The following is a 27,819-nucleotide window of genomic DNA, read 5'->3' on the forward strand; positions in this document are numbered from 1 at the left end:
ATGAATCTGGAAGGACCTTTGCGAATGATTTGACTAAATGAGTATAACAGATGTGACACCACATGACTTCCAAAATGGATCATAAAAATGCCATTCAGCTTCCACTCTGTGCCTTTGGGATGCTGTGCCTTTGGGATGCTCAGCCTTTGAACCCAGCACATGGACAGGCCACGTGTAGGTGTTCTGACGACAGCCACCATCAACCACCAGCCAGCTGAGTGAGGAACCCCCCAGGTGACTCCATCCCCCAGACAGCGTCACCCCAGCCATTCTTCCCAGCTGAGGCCTGACGTCTTAGAGCAGAGGTAAGCCGTCCTGACCCACAGAATCTGTGCAAAAGCTAAAACTGTGCTTTATGCCATTAAGCTTTCAGATGGTTTGTTACTCAAGATTAGTAGCAGAAACACCTACTAAGTGAGCTCTTTGGAGGGCTTCTAGCATTTGTTATTCATCAGCTACAACTTTAGTAGGACATCAGTGGAGCTACCTAAGAAGTCTCATTGCATGTCCCGCCATGAAATCTGCTGCGCTGCTGTGCTTCAAGGAGCAGCCTCGCTCACATGCAGAGAACTAGAATCCCTGCAACTTTGAGGAGCATCCTTGGTTTATTCGTGGAAACTCAGTATTATCCAAAGCTGGTGGAGATGCTTAATAGAGCCTCTTCTCACTTTTAAATTTAAATTAACAGTTCATTTGGTTTTGTCATTGTCAACTCAAGATGGAGTGATGGTTTGGTCCATTTCACCGTGAGCCGAAGGAGGAGGGGGCGGTGTGGTCTGTGGCCTGAACAATCAGGCCAGGTGTTGAAGACTCTCTTGAGTCAGAGGCACTCATCTCATCGAGCCTCACTCCTCGGTTATACCCAGCACTGTCCCAGAAGTCCCAGCGTGCCAGACTACTCTTTATCACTTGGATCGTCCACCCCAAGCTACTCTGCCCAGATTCTAATCTGATCCGCGACTCTTTCTCCTTCCCTACTCTTTCAAACCCACTTTCTCACTTTGAAAGAATGCCTGAGCATACCCTTTGACTTTTGAGAAATCATAGCCAATGGGAAATGAAATGAGTTATTTATAACCCCCAAATGTACACCCCCCCAAAGTTTCAATTCTTTCAAAAATTCAACAGCAGAAAAACTTAAACTTGTTGAAGGCTGTGGGTGTGTTTTAATGTCTGAGGAAGGGGTATGAGGGCCATATGGAGGGCTTCACCATCCCTCCTCCAGCACAGGACCAGCGGACAGATGGGGCTGAGGAAGGGGGTGGGGGGAGGGTGTGCAGGGCCCTGTGAGCAGTGGTGAGGGGTCTGCATTTTGCTCTGGGTGCTATGAAAAGTCCATAGAAGAGCTTGAAGCAGAGAAGGGAGATGACTGGATGTGCAGTTTTAAAAACCCAACCTTCTGGCCGCTGAGTGGAGAAAGGATAGTAGGTGCAAGACTGGAAGAAGGGAGACCAGTGAGGAGGCCGGAGCAGTGGTTCAGAGGAAAGATGATGGGAGGGGGTAGAAAGGTGGAGGTAGGAACAGAAACAAATGGATGAATTCATAAGGATTTGCAGGAGGGGTTCTAACATTGGAAGTAGGAACAGCCTTAGCCACTGGCCTGGAAATCAAGTTCCTGTCGCCCTCTTGAGGCAGGACTTCCTCCCCTCTAGCCTTTCCCAGGGCAGACTGGACAGGAAGTCCTGAGCTACTTCTCTTTGAGCCCCCTTCCCAGGAGCTAGGATTTGGGTGTTACCAAGGAGACCAGGAGAGAAAGAGACCCTGGATCCTGGGGAAAGGAAGGGTGATAGACTGTGAAGTCCCCTAGAGGGGTCTCTGATGATGCTTCCTCCTCAGAGAGACCTTCGCTGACCACCCAGTGGTGCCTCCCCCTCCCCCTTCCCTCCCTGATATGTGTCCCCGTTTATCTCCCTTATAACCCTCAAGATGATCTCAAACTAGCCTTTTTGTTTACTAATTTACTTGTTCTTGTTTCCTTAGACCTTACTATTATAGGTCTGTCTTGTGGACTAGGATCTAAGCTCCAGGAGGGCAGAGTTGGTAGCCACTTAGTGAATGAATGAATGATGCAGCCAGGAATAAACACAATATATTGGGTTACAATAAACTGTTGCAAATAAACTAAATAGTTTAGCTCCCCAACATTTAAGTGAAAGAAAAAACAAGACATGGGGGGAAAAGGCTTTTTAAAAATCACTGGGAGGAAGAAATATCTTACTTGTGTAAAAGGGCCTTCAGTATTTATATGCCCCTTCAAGGCTAGAAGCTGGGATCAAATAAGTCTGTTAAAACTGCTCTAAATGTGCTGCGTGGCTCTAAACACAGACATGGAACTGTTTGGGAGATCTGCCCCTGCCTTGCTCTAGGAAAGATCCCTTGGGCATTCTCTTGCCAGCATGCCAAGTGCCCCTCCTTGTTCTCAGTTTAGCTCTGATCAGAGGTGTAAAGGTTAATAAACAGAAACCTCAATTAATTAGAGTTGGGAGACCAGAAAGGGGAGCTGTCACATCCCACAACAATAGCAGAGCCCAACAGGAAGAAGAAAGACTCCTCTTCCCTGATAAGGACTCGGCCCATGAAAAACCATGGACTCTTTGTTCACTACAGACCCAGCAGCTTCCTTTCCCCCCTCTATAAAAGGGTTCTCCTTCCCTTGCTGCGAGGGGACTTGCACATGGCTCACCATGGCGGCAGACCCCAGATTGCAATTTTCTGCTGTGCCTGAATAAGCCCATCTTTGCTGAAGAAATAACTGGCAGTCTACTTGTTCTAGGTCAACAGAGGCAAGAGGTCCCATAGGCTCACACTCTAGAAATTAGCTCTAACCACAGCAAACACAAATTAAGCACTTACTGCATGCCAGCCTCAGTGCTAAGCATCTCGGGGAAAAAAATGATCTGATTTAAATAGCCTCACACTCATTTTAGAGTATTATTATTATTATCCATTTTATAGATGGGAAAACTGAGCATCTGAAGGCTAAGGGGTTCACCAAGTCAACCAAGTGACAGTGATGGAATGTGAGCCCCATCCTCCTGACTCCAAAATTCTTTCTCTTTAATGACCTCCTGATGCCAGAGTTGAGGTTGGTGATGTATAAAGCTGTCCTGTGGCAGGGGAACCTCTCTATAGAATGCTGTCTGATTGTTTTTAATATGGAGACATTGGCTGTTTCCCTCACTGTCTGGCAGACAGGGTTTCCAGGAGCCGTGGGATGGGGCTTGGGGAGCAGTTGCTTTGAGCAGACAATACACGGCCAAGATCTAGGTTTCATTCTAGGATGTATAGTCACTGGGCTTTATTTCTAAAATCCAAGGGCTTGTCTGTAAAGAACTGATTTGGGAGCTTCCTTGCTCACTTTGTGGGCTGCTGCTGCATCTGCGGCTCCCCAGCTTGGACCTGAAGGCATGAGGTGCCTAGTATTTCTGCAAACTCTCTATGGCAGCAGGAGCCTCACTGCCCCTCAGTCACGTCTCCAGCCTCACCTACACAGGAGGACACGGGAGAGTGTGGGAGACATTACTGTGCTGAACGATATACCTGTTTTTCCTTTCCTCCTGATCACACTTCCCTACCCCTTGAGGTCAGGCAAGATCATGTGACCTGCTTTGGCCGATGAAGTGTCAGCGGAAGTGATGCGCTTCTCTTCCTGGTGGTGCAGGAAGTGCTGATGCTTGACTCCCTGGGCTTTCTTTGTTCCGGGGACTGTGCAGCTTTGGGGCCAAATTCAGCCCAGGGCTTCTTCTTGCATCTTACCAACAGAGGAAGTGTGGTGTGGAGAGGACATGGGCCCTGCAGCTAAATCATCAGGTTTAAACCCCAGCTCTGTCACTTTGCAACTGTGTGACCTTGGGCAAGTCACTGCATTTCTTGGTGCCTCGGTTTCCCCACCTGCAAAATAGGGACCATCCTGGTGGTCTCTTATGGTGCTCTTATGACATTAAATGAGATCAAGTCCCAAAGCCTCAGTGCTGGGCTCAGCAGGTAGCAAGCAGTCAGTAAACGTCTCTCAGGAAGATGAAGCAGGAGGGTATCTTATTTTTGCCTCTTTCATCTTGCCCCTGGGACCTGAGATGTGCCCATCCACCCTTCTGGACCTGGGCAAATCACATGCTGGGAACATAGAGGGGAGGGGGTGGCGAGAGGGCAACTGAAAGCTGAGAAAGGAGAGGAGGCCCTTGTCATCTTGGTGCATGGCGGTTAGGCTAGAGGGCGGTCTCTCTGGCAGTGTGCAGTCAGTCTGGTGACTTTGAACTTGCTGCTTCTGAGTCCTGGCCCTCCCTGTGTGCTGCGGAGTTGCAGGGTTGGGGGACTGAGGCATGAGGGATAAGCCAAGTGAAGGCTGAAGAAAGCCGTGAGAACTGAATTAAGGTCTCCTCCGGCCCATCCGCAGCATCCTCAGAGGCGTCTGTCAGTTTTCAGTCATGAACTGAACCACCCTGCGTGCGGCTGTAGCTACATCTGCCAGGTGCCTCCCACGAAGACTTGAAGGAAAGAAACACCCAGACCCTGAGGGAGGGTCCTTTGTGGAGACTCACCCCAACTGCAGGGAAAGTGGAATCTTTTATTGAAAGCGTAATGTTCTTGGCTTGGGGTCTGGGGGCAGCCTGGAGTCCGAGGGGCCTCAGTCCTCCAGGCGACCGCCATCCCCCCGTGGGGGTGGGGAGCAGGGCTGACCATGGATGAGATTGTTTGTCAATAGGGGCAATGGCTGGGCCCTTTCTCAGGGTGGGGGCAGGTGAGAAGAGGGTTGGAGGGCTGGGGAGGGGACTGTCGAAGGGCTGAAGGGACTTGGAGCCGGGGACCGTGTCAGCACGAGCCTTTCCTGGGCTGGTTCTGGCTTCTTTCGGGGCTGCGGCAGCATCCCTGCCTCTGTCACTCAGGTGCTCAGCACCAGAAGGTCCTTGGAGGGCAGAACAGAGAACCCAGTTAGTGGGTGGGGTAGCTTCTGGCTGCAGCCTCCACAGACAGTCACCTGCCTGTGGATCGAGCTAGTCGCATCTCTCGGCAGCAGTAACTCTGAACAGAGGAGACAGCTGGGGTCAAAGGGTCCTGGGGATCACCCTGGCCGTGTCATCAGCTTGCTGTGTACAGGGCATCCTGGGCAAGACCCTCCCCTCCCTGTTTCTCATTTCCTTCTTTTCCAAAATAAGAGAAGCAGGCCTGAGCCCCTTCCACACTCTTCCAAAATCCAGTTTTTGTAATTAAAACACAATAATAAATAATAAAAGTAATAGACCGAATCCATAGAACAAATGAATACCCATGCGTCCATACTGATATAAATCATTGAGTAAATAAATAAATGGGGGAGAAGGGATGGCTTTTCTTTACAGCAGAACTCCATTAATAAGTGTAAAAGGAATTACAGAAATAGAAAATCACAATCGGGCAAACAGCACGGTAATAACTGTTGTAGGCAAGGACCATTAAGGAATGTCCAAATCAGTGGGAAAAGTATAGGGAGAAACAGGGTATTTGTGTAGTGTCAAAGAAGTTTAAGTCCCATGAGATATTTATTAGTTGCAAAGGGAAAACATAGTAACTTAGTGGAGAAACCTAGCAGGAACCATCTTAACCACAAGATCAAAGTGAACATCTCTAGGAATAAGAGGCTGACATCATGTGCCCCGACATAGTGCACAGCATCATTTGGTGGAGTTCTTGTCCAAAATACATAACCTCAATCTAATCATGAGAAAATATTGGTCAAATCCAAATCGAAAGACATCCCACAAAATGGGCCCGACTGGGCTTCCCTGGTGGCACAGTGGTTGAGAGTCCACCTGCCGATGCAGGGGACATGGGTTCGTGCCCCGGTCCGGGAAGATCCCACATGCCGCAGAGCGGCTAGGCCCGTGAGCCATGGCCGCTGAGCCTGCGCGTCCGGAGCCTGTGCTCCGCAACGGGAGAGGCCACAACAGTGAGAGGCCCGCGTACCGCAAAAAAAAAAAACCAAAAGAAACAAACAAACAAACAAAAAACGGGCCCAACTCATCAGAAATGTGAAGGTCATAAAACACAAGGAAAATTGAGGAACTGTCACAGATTGGAGGACACTAAGGAGGCTCACGTGACTGGAGGCAAAGTGGGACCCTGGACCCTGAAGCAGACAAAGGACGTTAGTGGGAAACCTGGTGGGTGAGGCCTGTAGATTAGTTAATAGCTTTGTATCAATGTTAATTTCCTGATTTTGATCATGGTACTCAGGTTATAGCAGATGCTAACATTAGAGAAAGCTGGGTGAAGAGTGTTCTGGAACTCTCTGTACTATTTTTGCAATTTTTCTGTAAGTCTAAAGTTATTTCAAAATAAAAAGTTAAAATAAATAGCTAGACTCATATAATAGTTACAATAATAAGAAGAATAGCTACCATTTACAGAGGGCCTTCAAGATCCTCTGAGTCTTTCTTTTGTTTTTCTGAGTGTTTCTTTGAACCAGTGGTTCTTCACCTTTCAGACTCAACACCCATTTTACATTTTATTATAGGTCTCCATATTATTTCCTTTATTATTCTGAAATAAAATTCATAGATTATACAGTCTACTTACACATTTCTTTAAAAAACTAGTATAAATTCACTCACCGGAATGTAAAGAAGAAATAAGAGGTAAGTAATTTATAATAAAATAATATGTGTTTTAATGTGAAATATTGAAACATGATTATTCAGGAGAGAAAGACTCATCCCCACTAATTTCAAAAATCCCCTCAGGTTGGGAGGTGGGTTGCAGTACAGCCCTGGTTGAGAACCACTGGTTTGAGCTGCCTCTATTATTTCAGTGCAAATCCTACCCCTCACTGGCTGAGTGACCTTGGGCAAATGGCCTACCCCCTCTGATACTCAGGACCTTCACCTATGATGTTAGGGCAAACATCAACCGGAGCCCTGGTAAGGCCCAAATGCATACAAAACAGGGCAGGGGGCACTGCACATGCTCAGTAAATGGTAGTAATGATGATGGTGCTGCTGCTGATGATGATAAATTTGTGCCAATCCTGTTCATATTTCCTAACCTATTTTTCAAAGTGAATGGTAACAGTTAACACTAAAATTCTGTATCTCATTTAATCTGTCACCATAAATTCCATGAGGTGGGTAGTGTTGTTCCCCATTTTCAGATGAGGAAACTGAGGCTCAGAGAGGTGCTGAGGTCATGCAGAAGCTCAAGAGAAGGGAACAGGACCAGCACCCGAGGACTGTCCCACAGCCTGCATCTGATCACTGCCCACACTGCCCACCCAAGGTCTCTGCCACTTCCCTTGACTGCTCCCCTAAGGTGGTGGGGGGCTGCCCCTGGGCCAAGGCCCAAGCCTGGCATGAGTGTGAGGAGCTGGGCTCTCTGCACATGGCTGGTGGCTATGCAAATAGGTGCCACCTTTTGGAAAGGAAATTGTCAATCTGGGGCAAAGGCCCGTTCACTCCACTTCCGGGAATATGTTCTAAGGAAGTAAATCCTGAGGCCAGAAACAGTTCTGTCCACCAGGATTGACACTGGAGCCTTCTTTGTTGCAATGATGACACTGATAACGATGGACACTTCTAGAATGCTTACTATGTGCCAGGGGCTGTATAAGGCACCTATATGCAGAATCTCCTTTTAACCTAAATGCAGTCCTATAGGTAGGTACTATGATTAGCCCCTTTCTATAGAGGAGAAAACTGAGGCCCAGGGTTACTCAGCTGGAAACTGACAGAGTCAGGATTTGAACCCAGGCCACTGGGCACCAGCACCCTTATTCTTTAACTCCTATGCTCTACTGACCGACCCCCTGATCAAGTAATGTTTAAAAATAAGACTCCAGAAAGATTGGAATGAAAAACGGCAAAATGTTCTAAGTGGTAATTTCTGGGTTGCAAATACATCAAGGAGGGTAAACACGTGTTTGATGAATCTTTTCTGTATTTTCCAAATTTCAGATACTGAGCACTTGTGTTTTTTGTAGTGGTAGTGGACCCCCTTCATGGCACGAGCCATGATTATAATTAGTGACTATTTCAGGAATATTTACCCAAAGGCCCATCTCCCCACTGGTTGGGAAAGCTTTACAAGGGCCAGGATTGTGCATGTTTTTTTGTTCACTGCTGTATCCCCAGCCCCTTGGGAGTTGTCTGGCACACAGTAGGTGCTCAATAAAAGTTTTTCTGATGAACTATGTCACACTTCCACTTTGGGCAAGCCCCTTACTGCTCTGAGCCTCAGTATTCCTATCTGTGAGATGGGGGCAATGACATCTGTCTTGAGGACTAAATGAAAGCATGGATGTGAGAAGCTTCATTTAAGGCTCTTTGGCAGCTTTGTTTCTTGTTCGCTCAGCCCCATTCTTTGAAGGAAGAGGCCCCTGTTATCCCGCCCTTCCCTTCCCTTCTCTTTCTCCTCCCAGTTCCTAGGTGTGGAGGAGAAAGCAGAACAGAGCTCTATCTCCCCTTACCTCCAGGATGTCGATGTCTGCATTGCTGAAGTCAATGTTGAGGATTTTGGGGAGAGGGATGCCAGAGCCCAGCATGGCTGCAGGGAAAAAAGCATGATCAGGCATAGTCAGCATGGCGGTAGCCTTTCAGAAGCCACCAGTGTTTTCAAGAAGACTAACCATGTCTTTCATGCCTCTAGGCCTTTGTCCTTGCAGGTCCTCGTGCCAGGAGCACACTGCCTCACCCTTGCCTGCCTGCTGAGTTCTGAGCCTTCCCCGAGACTCTGTTTGGATGTCACCTCTGTGACCCTTCCTCCACCCCAGACCAAGCAACTCTGGGCCCCTGCCACTCTTCCCGAACAACTCCATTCCAGAAATCACAAAATATTAATCCCCTGTCTCCACATCTGTCACCTCCACCAGATTGTGAGTTTCTTCAGGCAAGGACTGTGTCCCCAGCATCACCCAGCCCTGGGCCGGGCACAGAGGAGGAGACAGGTATTTGCTGAATGAAGGTGTGGAAGGATGCACATGGGACCCCAACAAGTGACCGCTATGGGAGGTACTGTTTGGTTTAGATCATCAGAGCCTAAGCTGACCCACTGATTAACATTCCAAGAAGGAAGGAAGAAAGGAAATGAGGAAGGGAGCAGGAAAGGGCAGGTGGGGGAAATAGGATGGAGTGAGGTTGAACAGACTTCCTGACTCCAGCAGGATTTTTCAGAGAGCTAAGAACATTGTGAATCTACCCCAGAGGAACCTATTCAGTATTTCCCAAACTTGCTTGACCACGGAACCCTTTTCGCAGAGTATCTTGTGGGACTAGTTTTCTATGGAACCCTCTTTGGGAATCATGAATCTAACCCACTCTCTCACTTTCGAGAATGGTAAATTGCATTATAGCGAGATTGAGGGACTTGCTGCCAGGTTCACAGTGCCTCTGCCAGGACGAGTGTCTCCATCTCTTGGCTTCCAGGTCAGTCCAGCCCGGCCAGCTCCTGAGAGCATCCTCTCCTGCCAGGGAACGAGCATGCGCCTGGTGACCAGCACTTCCCTGTGATTTAGATTCAGCATCCTCTGGTGACAGTTCCCAGAATAGGGTCTGTTTGACATCCAGAGCTCTCCAAAAGAACCCGGCTGGTACAGCTGATGCGGCCCCTCTTCATCCTCTCTTCCAGGAAGTGGAAGTGGGGAGAGAGTGGTTGGGGTGCAGTAGCATGAGGGATGGGGACTAAGGTTACTGATGGGGAGGCTGTCCCAGCCTCCAGTGGCCCCAGAGTCCAACAAGGAGCCACAGAGAGGAGGCACCACGCTCAGTCTGTTCTATTTATAAATTTGGGTAAGAAAACTCTCTAACTGACAATGTGACTGCCTAGGGGGCAGATTCTGGGTTAGGAGGTTAGGGATCCCCGCAAGAGCAACTTTAGCTTTGTACTGATTGAACTTTTTACAATAATAATGTATGCACGTGGTCCCTATGAAAGGAAAAATAAATACACAATTAAAAATAAGTCAGGAACACAACCATGTGAATATACTTAACTTAAAAATGGCTAAGAAGGTAAATTTTATGTTATGTGTATTCTACAACAAAAAATAAACACTTAAAAAAATAAATCTGGAAACATCTTGAACTGTATGCTAAAAAACAGAGAAAGAACAGTTTAGAAGGAAATATACCCAGATGTTGGGATTAATTGTCCCTGGGAGGTGAGATTTTCTTTCCTAGACCCTTCTGGACTCTCTAAAATGTATACGCATATAATTTTCATATATATTCAGAAGTTTACATAGATAATCAGAAAAATCAGCCAAATAAGGGCGGAGGGAAGAATACAGCAAAAGCGGCAAATAAAGAAGTTGATGGACTCTTGGGGCAACATTTGCATTCAGAGGCTGAAATAAATAAGCTTAGAGTGAAGTTCTCAGAAATACTATTGAGGTGGAACAGCTGTGCATCAAATATGCCCAACAAACCAGTAGCCACCCGGTCCCCAAGTCACACGCCCCCAGGGAGGCCCGGGCACCTGCTCTCACCATTCATCGCCGGCATGAACGCCAGGTCAAAAATCTTCCCGACCGGCACCTCCAAGAGGCCAACCTGCAGAGGAAGAACAAAAGGGCAGTGGTTCGCTCAGATCCGAAGGGATACTTGAGGCCTCCCTGTGGCTGGAAGGGAAGCCACAGAGCTGCCCCGGGAGAACCTGGGAGGGGGCAGTCAGAGCCCCTGTGATTCCAGAACCCCCAAGCTGGTAGCCCCGAAGCACACCTGGTCAGCCTGCTCCCTGTACAGTTGGGAAGCGGAGGCCCAGAATGGGGCAAGTGCTGGTCCAAGGCTTATGGTGAGGCAGGGGCCGAGGGAAGCCCAGCCAGCCTCAAAGGGATGCTATTCCTAGATCTCACTCTGGGGCCTGAGCTTGGTACTTACATCAAAATTGCCCACATTTGAGGTTCTGAGGTTGAGCCTGGTCCTGCAGATAAAGAAAACAGCTCATTAGAAGTAGAGATTGCCTGAGAATCATAAGGGGCTCACATTTCAATAAACTGCCAGAAGCCCCTCCACCAACATCCTCACAGAGACCTCTTTCAGTCTGGGGGAGGTAATAAGAACAAGGCTGGTCTCCACGTGGGGAGCACTATGTGCCAGACACGATGCCATATGCCTAAGGCTCACATCACAGCTGTGTGTCCTTGGCAAAGTACCCAACTTCCCTGTGCCTCAGTTTCCTCCTCTGCAGAGTGGATGGCTGCAACGACTAAATGAGATAATTCAAGTAAAGCCCTTAGAATCACACCTGGTACCCAGTGAGTGCCGTGCACGTGAGCATCGCTACTACCTCGTGTGATCCTTCAGGAACCCCATGGAGGAGGAACCAGAGGCTCCCAGGGAACTGGCCAGGGCCACAGAGCTGGGGAGAGGGTGCCCCAGTCTCGCACCCTGAGCTGCACTCATCGCTGCTGTGCTGTCCTGAGCAGGGAGGCCCAAGGCCTGGGTTTGAGGTCTTTTCTCTGCACCGTGAGGGCCTCAGTCTCGCTGCACCTGAATCTCACCTGCAAACCGACAGTCCCACCCAAGAGGCCAGACCAGACCCGCCCACGGGGCAGAGAGACATTGGAGACACTGGCGTCCAGAGCGAGAGAAACAAATGAGGCTTCTCAGGGGAGAAGACCCTGCTTTGGAATGTTGGATTCCTTCCCGACTTCCACTCCCATCCCTCCTTCTCCCTCGACCACTCCATTCACGATGCCCAAGCTCTTTCCTGCCCCTGGGAGTTTGCCTGCACTGCTCATGCTGCCTGAAACCCCAGCTCTTCACCTGGCTGCCCCCTTCTCCCCATCCAGGCCTCAGTCTCAGATCTCCTTAGAAACTCCTGAATGGCTCTGATTAGCATCATCTTATGAGTAGCTCTCACTGTTGGGCTTCATAAATATTTGTTGTAAGACGAAAACCTTACAATGAACTAGGCACATGCTGAAAATGTTACATACTCTCCCATTTATCTTGAAGTGGGACTAATAATAGCCCTTGCTGCGATAGGCTGATGTCAAGAATTAAATGAATGGGAATTCCCTGGCAGTCCAGTGGTTAGGATTCTGCGCTTCCACTGCTGGGGGCCTGCATTCAATCCCTGGTTGGGGAACTAAGATCCCACAAGCCGCATGGTATGGTCAAAAAAAAGAATTAAATGAATACATTGAAGGCTTAGCTCAATGTCTGGCACTTAGAAAGCATCTAATAAATAATAGTTCTTCTTATTATGAGTCCTATGAGGTATAGAGACAAAAATGCCCATTTTCAGGTGAGAAAACTGAGTTTCAGAGAGGCAAGGTCACTTGCCTTACATCACACAGCCAGTCGGTGGTCATGTGAGGATTTGAACCCATACCACTGGCTCCACAGCCTGTGCTTGTAACCATTTAACACAGCTCCAGGTCAGACAGACCCGGGTTGGTTCACTGCTCCTCTCTGTTCTCATGGTGCAGCCTTGAGTAAGTAAATCCACCTCTCTGAACCCTAGTTTTCTCCTCTTTAAAATGGGAGAATAATAGCCCTGACTCTGCAGGGCTAAACCAGATAAGACATCGAAGTACCCAGTGCAGAGCTTAGCACATCGTCACCACCAGCAGCATCATTATTGTCCATGCTGTTGTCAGCAGTAGGTTCTTCTGTGAAGCTCACAGCTCCACCCACCCTACCCAGCTCATGCCAGTGATCTTGGCAATCACGGCCCATTTTCCCCTGTGTGGCCCCTTGGATTTACCCTGGCAGCCGTGCCCGGAGACCTCTAAGCCCTCCCTGGTCCCTCAGTGAATTGGCACCAGACACAAGAGCACCAAAGAGGCGCTTCTGAGGAGCAGGAGACCGTGGCAGCAAACCCCCTTACTTGTCCAGCTTGGTGTCAATCATGAGCTTGTCATTCTCCACGGAAAACATGGCCAAGAGTTCTGTGTCCTGGAGGAAAGGGAAGGTGAGTGGAACATCACTGCTGTTACATGCTGGTCATTGCTTGCTGGCGGCTCACTGGGAGACCCCCAGTAATGCAGACCATATGATGGATTTTCCCCACCTCCGGAGGGAAGGAGATGGGAATCGTCAATTGCCTGCATTAACTGTTGTTCACAAGTAAGTCACGGCAAGGCCTGGGGAACATTCCTCAGAATGACAGCTGTCACAGGAAGATGACGATTGGCATGCGAGGTGTTTATCAACTTTCTCTGAGCTGTCTCAGAGGAGGTGGGGATGGCCTGCAGCCTAGGAGGCCTGCTTCAGATCAGCCATTGCAGATGGGATTGGGCATCGTCACTGTCAATCATAACTGCCCCGCCCTTCCAAGGAGAGGGCATAAAAGGTCCAAACTCATCCGCCTTTCCAAGTAGAAGCCTTGTTGTAAGAAGATCCCTATTTGCTTCCCTGCCCTCCAGGTCATCTGGTCCCCAAACTGGACTCATAGTCACTGTGGTGGGGACCATGGGGATTTGTAGGTGTCTGCAGACTCCCCGAGACCACGTGACCACTCAGCCCCACTCACCACATCGATGAGGCAGATGTTGGTCTCGACATCTTTGGGCTGGGAGACCATGACCATGGAGGTGGCAAACACCTTCACCAGCGCCTGGTCCTTCTGCAGCATCACTGAAGGTGGGTTGGGCACCTGGATCCTGATGGTGAGGGAGCGGGACTCGGGGTACTGCTGGAACACCTGTGGGCGGACACTGGGTGAGGTGAGCAGGGCCCTCAGGGATGGGCAGGCTCGGGGTCGTCAGTCAACCTTTAAACACACAGCACAGGGTTCCACACTGGATAGTTTCAGACCCAACAATATTGCTTGAGTCCTACAAACCACATGCAAAGCCTCCAACCACTGTGCGGTTTGGACAGGGGCTGCCTTCTCCGAGCCTCTCACACAGAGTTATCATGAGAATTCAATGTGATCATGCCAGCAAAGCTTTGAACTCAATGCCTGACCCTCGGAAGTGTTCAAAACCTGGTCCTTAGGGAGATGGGGCGGGGGGATGGGCACTGAGGCCAGTGCTGGGCATTCATGATTTCATTGATCCTTCACAACTCCATAGGGGAATTTTTTCTCCATGTTACAGATGAGAAAACTGAGACTCAGAGGGAAACATCAAGCGAATTATCCAAGGCCAACTGGAGAGTTGAGATTCCAGGCCAGGTCCGTGTGACTCACAAACCCAGGACCTCTCTCCCCTCTCACTGACTCTCTCGCCCCACCTGGAACGAGAAAGTCCACAATTCGGGGTGCCTCACCATGAAATTCCCAGAGCAAGGCACAGCCTGCCCCACCTGCCTGGATTTGCTGGGGTCTCCGGAGACCCACGGCGGGAGGGATCTGAGCCCATTGGCTGCAAAATTGATTCCTCCAAAGCTAATTGGCTAAAGGGACAATTCATCAAATGACCAGCTTCCCATATTTGCTAAATAACTGATTTACCAAAAAGTTTATTTTAAGGAACACTTTTCTTGAATATTTTAAATGAGCATAAGTATATGGGAAAAACCACAAAGTTACTTTTAAAAGAAACTAATTTAAACATAAACTTTTATATTTGCAGTGCAGCAGTGTGGGTCCTCGTCCTAGGAAGACATTCATTTTCTTGAACACATTCAAGGTGAAACTCTTCTGGACAAGCTCTTGGTCTAATGGCAAATCTATCAAATTCAGCCAATTGACCACTCAGTGGACTCACCTTTTGACAAATCGGCTTCCAGCAAATCAGTGATTTGGTGCATTGGTTTTTCACAAAAGGATTTTCAGGATACTTCCTCAAAGGGGCCTGGTGTCTCAACCACCTCTGCCCCAACATGCAGAATCTCTAAGAATTAGCAGCACTGCCTTCACAGGGACCCTGAAAGGTTACCTTGAACTCTCTCCCCGCAGCAGTAGGGGACCAAGGATGCCCTCGTAGCTCTGGTCAGGCGTCTCCAGGTGACTCCATTCCTCTGTGTCTAGCCTGAGCCCCCCTGCTGCAGACCCAGCTCCACATGAAGCCCTGCGTCCCTGCTTTGACCACATTGTGTGACCGCTCTGAGCCTATTTCCCCATCTGTAAACTAGCCCCGTGGATGGGGGGATGATTAAAACCAAATGAAACAGTGGATTCTTAAAAACTTTCATGAAGCGTAAAGTGCAGTGCACATAAGAAGTGGTCCAATATAAGATCCAGTTGACTGAGGGGTCCACTTGCCTCCTGGAGAGGTCACTATTTATGGCATTAGTAATGGTGCCCTGCCATTCGGCTTTCAACCACATGAGGGTGATAGTGACCATTTGTGGAATTTGATCTCCTTTCCTGCCTCCTTTGAATTCCACCCAGAACCAGATGGGACAGGTAGAAAGGAGATGAAAAATGTCTAAAATGGCTGTAAAGTACCGCAATCCTGTGCATCTGTATAACACTACATAAGAAGTTCTTTGGTGCCAGGTGCAGGATAGCAGGCCTGGGACCAGAGCTGGGATGAGAACTGGGATCAGAAAGGCCTTTGTTCCAACTGTGTATGGTGGCTGATCCAACAAGAGTACATTTGCTCTTTTTTTTTTTTTGCGGTACGCGGGCCTCTCACTGTTGTGGCCTCTCCCGTTGCGGAACACAGGCTCCGGACGCGCAGGCTCAGCGGTCATGGCTCACAGGCCCAGCCGCTCCGCGGCATGTGGGATCCTCCCGGACCGGGGCACGAACCCGTGTTCCCTGCATCAGCAGGCGGACTCTCAACCACTGCGCCACTAGGGAAGCCCTATTTGCTCTTTTTTTAAAAAAAGATATTGTTATTATTAACAAGAACAATCATAGATAACATTTATCAAACGCCTACTCTGGGCCTAGGTTCAAATCCCAGGTCTGCAGCCACGCTGTGAGGCGGGCTTTGTTGCTCCTGTTTTCCAGATGAGGAAACTGAGGCTCAGAGAGAAGTCTCTTGCCTAAGGGAGTGCTGAGTTGGAATTCAAATTCATGTCTATCTGCTCCAAAGATCTGGTCCCTTCCCTCTAGGCCTCCGTGCACCTACATGTGCCCTATGTCAGCATCTTTATGTGCATTATCTCCTTCACCTCCTTTATCCTCCTGGATGAAACTGTGAAAAGGTATTAGCATCCTTTTTTGACAGATAAGGAAACTTAGGCTCAGAGATGTTAAGACTCTTGCCCAAAGTCACACAGTGAGGAAGTGACCAGGCTGGGATTAGACCCGGGCAGGCCAGTCCACCGCTAGAGCTCAGGTTCTTTCCATCTCAGCCCTCTGTGCCACGCCCCCTCACAGGGGTCTGGCCTCCAAGCTTTTGTCACTGCACTCCCGGGGGGCGGGGGGGTGGAGCACCTCACCCTAGTACTGAGTGTCTTCCCTTCGCACCCAGCTCCTGGGACAGCTAGAGGGGGCGTGAGGCTGAGACAAGGGTAGGCACCAGCCTTACGTACCTTGGGAATCAGGGCTCCCAGTGTAGACGTGGTGAGTGGAGGAAGCTCTTCAAACTGAAGGGAAAGAAGAAGGGTTATGGGAGTCCCTGAAGCTAAAGGGACAGACAGGAGTTGCTAACACACTGTGTTAAACTCCTGCACCCTCTCAGACAACCAGTGGGGGCATCTCCTCCCCCTTAAAGACCTCTTGGGAGGCTCTGCCTGTCCAACAGTGGCCACCATGCAGACCATGGTAGCTGTTTTGTGGTTAAGTGGATGGGGGCAGCCACTGAAGCTTACCACAGAGAGGACTTTTCTGGGCAGGAGGCAAGACCTGAATCTTCTCCTCTAAAAATGTGATTCTTTATTAAAACAAGGTGAGCATCAGCATGTCCATGTGCAAAACCCAGGGTCCACTAAGTGCCTGATTCTGCCATATCCCTGAACTACCTGTACTATTATTTACTTAATATCTTCTTTAAATGAGTTTACTTTTAAAAATATCAAATAATAAAAAATGGAAAGCCAGTACCACTTGACAGAAGGAGATGGCAGGTGTAAAACTAAATGCAATAAAAACAAGACAATGACATTACATTCTGCATGGATACTGTTGTCTTTGGGGGACTTTGGGTGGGAATGCTGTTCTCTCTCAATTAAAAGAGGACAACTTAAAGTTTAAGAGAGGGTTACATTATACTGGCACCAAATGGAGACTTTTCTCTTGATAGAATCGAGGTTGACATATGTATATGACTTTTTTTTGAGAACATCTTGTTCTTATGAGATACACACTGAAGTTTATGGAGTGACATGTCATGATGTCTCCAAACACTCAAGTTGTTCAACAGCAGATAGATGGATGGATGGATGGATGAGTAGATAGGTGGGTGGGCAGATGGATGGATAGTTGGAAATGAAGCAAATGTGACAAAATATTAACTGGTGAATCTAGGTGAAGGATATTATGGCATTAATTGTACTATTTTGCAGCTTTTATGAAGGCTTGAATTTTTTGAAAGAAAAGATTTGCAGAGAAAATGACTCTGGAACATACCTAAAGGTGGTATTTTATTCTTACGTATCTTTTAGTTACATAGTATCAATGTTTACTAAGTAAAAGGATTCTAAATATTTATATTGAGATACAGATATATGGATTTAAATCAGGCTTTTTTAAAAAAAAGAATGGGAATAAAATAGAATTGGATAGGGAGCAACTTTTTGATGTTGTTTAGTGTCATGTCTGTGAATCACCTAAAACCCTCCCAGGCACCACACTTTGGTAAACACTGACATAATCGATACACATTCTGAACTGGAGATAAGTCAAGGGGTGGACTGTCTACAGTTTTTGCTTTAAAGCCATTTCCCCAAGGCCCTGGGGACTAGAGAGGATCAACAGCGGGCTGTTTGCTGCCCAGCCCACCTCACCCTGGGGGCTGTGACTCACCATGCCGTCGGTGATGTCAATATCCAGCGCCCCTTGCTTCTGCAGGAGAGTCAGCACTGAGCCCAGAAAGTTGGCAGAAATGGCCAGTTGGCAGTTGGTGTTGTCACCCATGGGGGGCAATTCTGGCATCTTCTGCCTGGGAGACATGGCTGGCCGTCCCAGTGGATAGTCAATGAGCTCTCCTCCAACCTCCCCAACTAGAGTCTGGGGAAGCAGAGAGGAAAGGGGTCACAGCAGGGAGAGGTGCAGGGAGAAGAGTGGAGGAAGCGGGCTGAAGGGTGGGGGGAGGACCTGCACCTGAGTCCAGGAAGCCTTCCTTGGTTAAACCCACTGGGTGGGAGTGACTTTTTCATTTATGACCCTCACAAATTCAATTTGTGATGGAATAGCATCTCTTGCAGTTCCCGCTTTATGACCACTTATAATTAAGCCGTGGTACAGCACCATATATTTGAAATATGCCATAGATTCTGACCCCCCCCAGCCTTGCTCTAACAAGGTACAAGTTAATGCACCTGCACAATATACACTGGAGTATCTACTCTAAAGACTAGACTACTTTCCATAGCCTACAAGGCATTGTGCGGTTTGCCCCATCTGGAGCCACTCTGCCCCTCACCCACCCTTCTGCAGGGCTGCCACCAGGGTCTTGTCCATCCCTGCCGCCACCTCAGCACCTCCACCATGGTGCTTCCCACCTGCCGTTCCCTCCCCCACACTCTTCTTTTGTTACATCCCGCTCATCTGGCTGGTCTCAGCTCAAGTGTCACGTCCTCCAGGAAGCCCTCTGTGACCTCCCTGGGTGAATCATACCCCCTGCTTTAGGCTCTGATAGCCTGGGGCCCTCCTTCACAGACTTCATGGTCTCTAATTGTTTGAGGGATTCTTGGATGGCCTATCCGCTCCAGTAGATGGTCGGCTCCATCAAGTCAGAGATCTTGTTGTGCTCATCACTGCACCTCTAGCCCCAGCCCAGAGCCTGGCACACAGCAGGTAACTGATAAACGTCTCTTGAATAACTATGTGTTCATGGATATACTCGGTGTGCACAGGTGTGCTGTGTCTGTGAGGGCACGGTGTGTGCTCTAGCTCTGCGTCTGATGGACGAAGTGGGGAGGCACTCAGGTTTGCGCAGGCCAGGGGAAGTACGTCTGCGCGTGCGCCTGTGCGGTTATGGGCCAGATTCAGTAGTGTGCTTGAGCCAGCTCACACCAGCTCATGAGAGCCAATTCCAGGCACCTCTTCCCTACACCATGTTTAGGCCAGGGAGGGAGTACTTATACCGTGGAAATCATCAAACACTGCAAATTAGGGACTTTAAAAAAAAAAATCATGAAGAGTGGTTAATGCTTACCAGCACACGATTAGCCAGATCCACTCCTCCAGCAAACCCAAGCCCATAGCAGCAGCTCTCATAGCTAGAAGCCAGATTGCCTGGTTCAGAACCCAGGTTCACATTTACTAGCTGTGTGACCTTTGGCAAGTGGCTTAACCTCTCTGTGCCTCAGTTTCCTCAATAAGAGTGCCTACCTCATATGGTTAATCTACATAAAACACTAGGAATGTGCCTGGCACACAGTAAGCACTCGGTAAGTGTTCGCTATGATTGTGTTTCCCAGCACGGCTCCTAGAAGGTCTTCATCTAAGCAGAAAAGGGTTCTGTTCAAGTGCTGCTTCCCAGACATTCAGCAGCAGCCCTGGGGGGCTCTCACTCTCACCTCTGCCTATGGGGAGAGGGCCACCTCACCTGCCCGAGCCCAGGCACTCACATTGAGGTCCAGCTCCAGGAATTCCCCAGTCACGAGCGGGAGGCTGGAGAAAGTGTACTGGATGCTTCCCAATATTCCCAGAGGAATCAGAGCTGCAGACAAAGGTGGGGGTCACAGGAAGGTCCCCCTCACCCACCCAGACACCCTCCTTGTGCCCTGAGTGGAGCGGGGCAGCAAGGTTCCAGCTCCAGACACCATGGAAAGAGCAAGCATTCTGGGTAAAAATCCCAGCTCTGCCTCTTCCTTGCTGTGTGATCTCCGTCAAGACACTGCACCTCTCTGAATCTCCATTTCCTCCTCCGTAAAATAGGCTTAATAGAATTCCTTGGACTATATTGGGGAGCCAATGAGATTCTGCATATTGATAAGCTTTGTAAGCTGTGAAGTGCTGTACACGGGGGAAGAAGTTTTAGGGCTCCACAACGTGGTGCTTAATTGAATCTGGCATTTCCCTGACTGCTTGTGATGGACAGCCCGACCTTCTGGGCTCTTCTGGCCCTGTACAGCTGTAGAGACTGTGCACTGCATAACTGATGCTACCATTATGTTGTGGTCTATCTGGAAGGAGGTCCCTGGAATCATGGAGTGAACGACCTGGACAACCACATGGGGCAGGCTTGCCTTCATGAATGTTCACTCAGAAATCCTGGATCAAGGGCTAGTGCTGGAGCCTGAGTCTGAGGACCTGGACAGTCTCCACAGCGTCTGTCACTCTCTAATCTATTGCTATTCACTCCAGTCTCTCTGGGGGCTGAAGCCAACTCCCCCATTTTAGAGATGAGGAAATTGGGAAGAGTCTCTCCAAATCCACACGATGCCCGGGCTGAGCCAGGGCTCGAACCCAGCCAGTCCAGAGCTGTAGCACCCTTGGGTCCAAGCGGGAACCTCCTCCCTCTGGGACTTGGGGGGATGTCTGGGGACAAGAGGAAAGGCCAGGCAGCCCCTTGCCCCTGGCGTCAGCCGCATAGCACCCCACCCCACTGGGCCTTCCTCCCAGACGTTGCTGGGTCCCCAGGGCCTTCCGAGGGCTGGCCCAGATCAGGCGCTAGTGGATGTTGGTTGAATGAAGCAAAGCAGGAAGGACTTACAGTCCACGAGACCCAGCTGGTCGTTGACAAGACCCAGCACCACGTCCACGATGGGGCAGAGCTGTAGGGTAGAGAGGGCACGGAGCTCTGGTGACGGCGCAGGGGGTGGAGGAGGGGGTGCACGAACAGTAACAACGGCAATAGCTACTGTGTACTGACTGCCTCTCTGTGCACTATGCGGGGGCACTGTCTTCCCCGCAGCCCTATGGGGAAGGCTTTCTCATGATCCCCATTTTACAGATGGGAAAACTGAGGCTCAGGTGATTCAAACCCAGAACTGTGTGGGTCTCGAGCTTCACCTCTTTATCCCTCCACTAATCTGTCCCTCCACATTCCTCAGGGCCCTTCCCAGACCCCCAAGGACACATCCCAGCCCCCTGGCTCCCTCCATCCCTCTGGGTCACCTGCAGGCCTCCAGGGATGGAGGCTGGATGACTGTGGCCCCTCGGTCTGAGGAAAGTCTGTGCCCCCCGCTCCCCATCCCAGGATGGGTTCTTACCAAGTCCGGGAGGACATTGGCCAGGACTTGGTTTACTAAGTTGTCCACAAGGTTGGGAAGAAGCCTGAGGAGAGAGAAGTGGGGCGACGAGAGGCTCACCAAGCTGTCCACACTCGGGGCCCCTGTCCCGGTGCTGTCTGAGCAGCAGAGCCCTTGAGTGCTGGAAAATTGTTCTGAAGGCTAGAAGGTCAGTGTACACTCACCCTAGACCTGGCTGGACAGGCTGCTCAAGCAAATGGCTTGGCTTTTCATCATTCATTCACTCATCTATTCATTCATTCAAGAAACAAACAAATGTTCCTTGAGCTCTACTATGGGCCTAGCCTAGGCTGGCACATTCCTGTTTTTTAACTGCAAATGGCATTCCCTCCTGTTCATCTGCCCCTCTGCTCGGGCTGTTTGCTGCAGCTTTGCATAATCTTCCCAAAGGGAAGATGAGTGTATTATTTTACCCAAGCACCTAGCACAGTATCTGGTGCATAGTAGGTGCTCAATAAATGTTTGTGGAGGAGAGGGAAGGAGAAATACTGGTCCACCAGAGAAAATGAGTTCTTGGTGCTGAAAAGATTGGGAAATATGGTCCATTCTACAGACAAGGAAACTAAGGTCCAGAGAATTGAGCCAGCGCAAGTTCTAAGTGCATCACCCAGCTCTAAACTAACTCTCCTAACCAGTTAGTGAAGGGAGGAAAGAGATTACTGATACATAGACAAAACACATAGATGGACGGACAGACAGACTTGTAATACGTTTGTTTGTTTCTAATGTATTTGTTTCCCGAGGCCCTGCGGTGATGAGAAAATGAGGGAAACATGGCTATCCTAACACAAAAGTATCACTGACAGCCTGACCCCTTAGATCGGTCCCCCTCTGCCCTGCTGTGCCCCTTCCCCACCCCCAGGTTGAAACTGATTGTCCAATGCTATGCAAAGCAAAGAATTTCTTCAGATAAAGTCCTAATTCCATCATTTCCCCCAAGGTTACTATGTGTTATGGTCTCCTTTTTAAGCGAATTCACTTTAAGGAGTCTTGTCTTGGTTCTACATCTCCTTGGATGATAAGGGCTGTGAGAATGCACATGCATGTTTATCCGTGTGTGTGTGCCCACCCACGTGTGTTGGGGGGATAATTTGAAGTTAATCTATGTATATTCAGGGCACAGACTGCTTTCTCCTGGGAAGTTATCCAACAGACACATTGGCCCATGTGTGAAAAGATGTATGTAAAAGACTATTCTTTATAACCTCATTTGTCAGAGCAGATTAGACAAATTGCAATGTTCAACACCAGGGGACAGGGCAAATCAATGATGGTTCATCAAGACAGTGGAATATTACGCAGCTGTAAAAAGGTAAACAAAAGGAAAGCATGTTCCGTACAGAAAATTCTCCCAATAGATAAATGGTGAGAGAAAAGTGCAAAACAGTGTTTACAGTATGTGCTCATTTGTATTAAAATGAGGGCGGGGAATGAGAATTTACATTCACGTTTGCTTCACTTGTTCAAAAAAATTGGATGGAGAATCAAGAAACAAATAACCATGGTGAGGTCAATGGGAAGGGGGCAGATGGGAGACAGGGAGGGAGGGGGCTGTGCCTTCTTATCATTTTATATTTTGAACCATGTACTACCAGGTATATTTCCTTGTGAAAATGTGAATTAAAAATCTGTGAGGTTTTTGTGTTTCCCTCCCTCTCCTCTTCTCACCAGAACACCCCTGGGGCTGATTTTCTCTGCCTCCACCTACTCTGGAGCAGAAACAAAGACTCAGAGAAGCCCACATGAATGGGAAATGTGGGGCTCAAGTTACACAATGATTTTCTCTGATCCCACAGTCTAGATAAGATGAGGGCTGGGGGGATTGGGCCAAGAAATTGATAAGGCAGGAGGGGAAGGAGTAGGGGGCCTCAAAGAGAGAAGCAGAACAAGCATCTCCCAGGATGAGGGCTGGGGGGTGAAGAGAAAGGGACTCAGCTCTGAGCTGCCCTCATGTGCCCTCATCTAAGACCATCACCTGGGGGCAGCGTACCGGTCAATATACAGTGTCAATATACAGACACTTGAAACCACTCTCCACAGAAGGTGCTGACTTGGCCACTTTGTGGGGAGTGTGTAATAGAAAATACTCACCACCTGACCAAGGTCACATTGAACAGAATCAACTGGGAAATTTCCCTGTGAGTTGGAGCACCAATGGATGCAAAACCTCTGTTAGACATATTCATAAACTCTTAAAATGTGCCAGATTCTTCACTAAGTTTTTTACATTCATTATCTTCATTCCAGAGGGGAAAAGAATCACCCCCATGTCACAGATAAAGAAAGTGGAGCTCAGAGAGGGGCAACAGAGTTGCCCAAAAGTCACACAGCAAGCGAAAATGAAGCTGAAGAGGTGTGAACCCCAGGCTGCTTCCAGAGCCTCTGCTCTTAAATATGGTTTGCCAAAGACAGACCACTCCAGTATCTGCCAAGGCACTCCACAGCCCGCTGGTACTCACCCTCGCAGCAGCTTGACTTTGATACCCCCCAGGAGGGTGTCACATTGCTCCATGACCAGCCGTGGGTAACCCGTGCGGTCCATGGTCAGCTGGACCTTGGCCGTGATGTTCACCTCCACTGCGATGTCCAAGAAGCCAATAAGACTGGAGGAGACCATGGGGCCAGGGAGACAACGAGTCAACTCCCAACCACCACCTCACACCTCGGCTTTTGCTCCGGCTGGCCCCGCCATCTACTATGCCGCTGGCTCACGTCTAGGGGTCCCAAACCAGGCTTCTCTGGTCCCTCAAGTCATCTGTGAACAATTCCCCTTAGCCTATGAGAGCTCCAAAGACTAGGAACAGAGGTCCATAAATGAACTCTATGTATAAATGCTGGTTTCCAAGGTGACCACCCAATCATCCAGCTTTGTAGGCGTGACCTCATCCCATGGGGATAAATCGATGCAAAAGTCCACTGTCTGAGGTTCTCTAACGAACACCACCTACGTGGCAGGCACTGTTCAGCAAGGCCTTTGCTTGCTGTCCCTTGCAGCCACCTGGAAAAGGATATGTCTTACCATGCCCATAGCAGGTGAAGACACTGCAGCTCAGTGAAATTAGGGGGACTGGCCTGAGGTCACAGATTAAAAGAGAGAGTCAGGATTCAAACCCAGGCAGTCCCCAGACTCCAGCCTTGCAGATCTTAACACCACACAGACTGCCTTTACTGCTCGCTGCTCAGGAGATGACCTGAGCCCAAAGGTATAAGCCATGCGTGTGCTGGTGACACCTCAGGTCTTTTAGTCCCCACATTATGGACAAAGATGGGAGATGACCTGCCCAAGACCTCCCAGCTAGGAGGTAGCGGGGCAGGGACCCCTCCGGGACCAAGGGCACACACCTTTTCCCGTCGATGGCCACGCGGGTGTACAAGTTCAGGTAGACGCCCACACCCGGCAGGAGCCGCACAGACACCCGAGGGAGAGTCAGCTCCACGATGCGCAGCCTGAACAGGACCGAGAGCGGTGAGAGGGCGGCCAGCCCCACTGCCTGCCACGCTGCTCACCCGGGACCGCCCTCCCTACACCCTCCTCCTCTGAGCCCCATTCATTCCTCCAGACTCCAGAAAGACCTGTGGTTTGTGGATAGAACTTGGAAAACACAGAGAAGTTAAAGGCAAAAAAACACCACGACCCATACTCCCACTGGAGACCCACCGTTTATATTTCCATGTATTTCCTTTGAATTTTTTTTCATGTAAAGATGCTATTCCTTCTGCCTGTCCCTGCCCCTCTTTGCCTGGTTCCCTCCTACACATTCTTTAGATTTCAGCTCCAGGTCCTCTTCCTCCAGGAAGCCTCCCCTGATCTCTCCACTATACACATCCTCACTTCTCCATGAACTTCTTAGCACTGTTGTAATTGTATGATTGTTTCTAGGCTTCTTTATTGATGCCATATACCCCACCAAGCTGCAAGCTCTGTGAGGACAAGAGATGTGTCTTGTCTTGGCTCACCATGAGGTTGTGTCCCTAGTACCAATATAGTGCCCCACACATAGTAGGCCCTCTAAATATTGGTTGAATTAAATAGTGAATGTGAGGAGGAGGCTGGTATAGTTGAAATTATAATATGTATGTATGAGCCTTGGGTTTGTTACACCTAGACTATATTACTATGACGATTCTACAGATGAGGGAACTGAGACTCAGAAAGAGGAAAAGAATGGCCCAGAGTCACACACTAATATAAAAGGTTGAACTGGGACTCAAACTCAGGGCTGTCTAATGACAAGACCCCAAATCATACAACTTGGGATTTGAGATGTCCAGTCCTGGGGCCAAGCCCTAAAGTGTACAGGGCACTGAAGACCATCCCTTTTCCAACTCCAGGCCTCTGGGGGTGATTATTCCTGTTTGGAGGTTCATCAGGGAGCTTGATAGGGAGAGCCTGGACCCTCCTTACCCTGTGATGCCCTGCACAGTGCTGAGGATGCCACCCTCGCCGAGTGCGCCCAGGACGCCCCCTCCTCCGAGAAGTCCTCCATCACCAAGGAGACCACCTCCACCAAGCAGGCCACCTTGGCCCGCTAGGATGCCGTTGGCTGCCAGTATGCCTCCAGTGCCCAGCAAACCACCTGGGCCCAGCGCCCCAGTGGCTACACCAGGTGGGATCTCTCCAGGCTGCAGCTTTTGCCGGTGAAGTCTGCCCATGGTCGCCGCCACTTCCGCTGACCTGTACCGCCTGTGGCCCCTCTGGCTGCCATATGCATTCTCAGCGTTGCGGTAGTTGCCCTTCCGGAGGTCCCTGATGCTTCCATCAGACTCAAGGATCTCACCGTAACGGTATTTGTCCCCCAGCTGAGCGGTGTTGTCATTGGCCTCAACGTGACCGTACTTGTAATTACTACCAAGCTGGTTGCCACTGGTATACTCTGGGGGTGGTTCTTGGATGTGAAACTCATTGTACGGAACACCACCGACACCTCGGGGGAATTCAGCGCCTCCGTAGTCATCATAATGGTGTCGGCCACCACCCAAAAGACCACCACCACCACCCAAGAGACCACCACTGTCACCCAGCAGCCCCCCACCACTGCTACTCCCTCCACCCAAAAGCCCCCCACCATTACCACCCAGGAGGCCTCCATCACTGCTGCTACTGACACCCAGTAAGCTTCCACCAACTCCACCCAACAGGTCACCACCCCGGCCACCTCCACCTCCACCAAGCAAGGCCCCCAGGAGAGGCCCACCACCATCACCACCAGCTTTATCCATGGGCACTTCTCTCAGGGCTGAGCGGAGAGCATCACTTTGCTGCAAGGTGCCTGAGATGGCTGCAGAGAAGCAAAGGTCTCAGTTAGGGGCTCTTCCCCCTCCAGCCCCCAGGCACTGCCTCCCAGCATTGCTCGGCTCTCTGGGCCCCACTTTTCCCACTGGTAAAACGCTGAGGTCGAATGGAAAGACTCCTCCAGACCAACCCAGCCCTGACACTCCCGGGAACTCATTAGCTGCTGGCTTTGACCTCTCACACTTTAACTGGATTTCGACAGCATTCAGCCAAACCTGGATAGATTTTCTTCATGATCCTCCCTTCCAGTGCTCCACACTTTACAGCTTAAAAAAACCTACTTCCTTGTGCATTATTCAATCTGATTCCTGGGAAATAGTCAAGACCAGAATTATTGTCCCCATTTGATGGATAAAGAAATTGAGGCCTGTGACACTTAGGAAATGACCTCATTTTTTTATTCTTATGATAGCCTTGGATAGGAATTAGGGCAGGGAATGTGTCCTCATTTGCCAGATGACAAAAGTGAGGCCCCAAGAATTGAAGGCAGAATCAATATCAGCTCCCACTTTTGAGGGCTTTCTATGAACCAGGAACTGTGCAGAGTTTTCCAAAGTTCATCTCATTTAATTCTTGAATCAATTCTCTGAGAAGGGGACCATAATTACACCTTCTTTGCAGATGAGAAAACTGAGGCTCAGAGAACTCAAGTCATGGGCTTAAGGTCACACAGTCAGTATCTGAACACCAGGAAGGCTGACTCTAGGACCCAAGCTCTTAATCACTACTTTCTACAGTCTCAAGCATAAAGTCCCCAACATGGTGTCTGGCACATAGCAGGTGCTCAGGAGATGGGAGCCAAAAGAAAAAGAGGAAACTAAGGCCCAGAGAAAAGCCACCCATCCATCTGATGTAGAATCTGCCAGTAAGGAAGAGAGTCCTTGGGAACTTCAGACTTGGCTGGACTTCCCTCCCTGCCCCCTGCCACTCCCCACCCACTGCAGGGCTGGACTCACCATTGCTCAGCACGTCTTTGGTAACCCTGAGGACAGTGTTTGTCTCTTGGCGGATGCCACACACAGCCACCACGGACAGAGTAGCCACACACCACGCTGTCCACATTCTGGCACTGCTTCTCTGCTAAGGAGACAGTGGGTCGGTCATATGGCCATGGCTGGGTGTCACCGCACTGGCCAGCAGGTGGAGTTAGCACCACCACCCCCCAACCCGCCAAGAGTCACATCAAGACCCTGAGGCCCAGAGACAGGGTAAACGACCCCAGGTCATAGAATGGGGCAGGTCCAGAGTTCCTGATACCACCTTCTGAGTTTTTCAAATTGCAATGAATCTGGAGGCTCAAAGCAGACCCATTAACCAAACTGTCCCATAACATAGATGTTTTATTATCTCCTGAGA

General features: G+C 49.5%; 1 protein-coding gene across 1 annotated transcript; it reads right to left on the reverse strand.

Moving 5' to 3' along the window:
* Positions 1 to 4,879: 4,879 nt before the first annotated feature.
* On the reverse strand, positions 4,880 to 27,525 carry LOC309816670 (BPI fold-containing family B member 4; the record flags this gene model as incomplete). Its single annotated transcript, XM_082644452.1, has 16 exons — positions 4,880 to 4,903; positions 8,435 to 8,511; positions 10,451 to 10,514; positions 10,842 to 10,884; positions 12,799 to 12,866; positions 13,444 to 13,614; positions 16,344 to 16,397; positions 17,776 to 17,979; positions 19,545 to 19,636; positions 20,633 to 20,693; positions 21,132 to 21,195; positions 23,630 to 23,773; positions 24,513 to 24,617; positions 25,576 to 26,095; positions 26,378 to 26,449; positions 27,420 to 27,525. 16 exons carry the CDS (start codon positions 27,523 to 27,525, stop codon positions 4,880 to 4,882), a joined length of 1,869 nt encoding a protein of 622 aa, XP_082500578.1.
* Positions 27,526 to 27,819: the final 294 nt, after the last annotated feature.

The sequence above is a fragment of the Mesoplodon mirus genome (genome assembly GCF_964341445.2).
Source record: "Mesoplodon mirus genome assembly, chromosome: 15".
NCBI classification, from domain to species: domain Eukaryota; kingdom Metazoa; phylum Chordata; class Mammalia; order Artiodactyla; family Ziphiidae; genus Mesoplodon; species Mesoplodon mirus.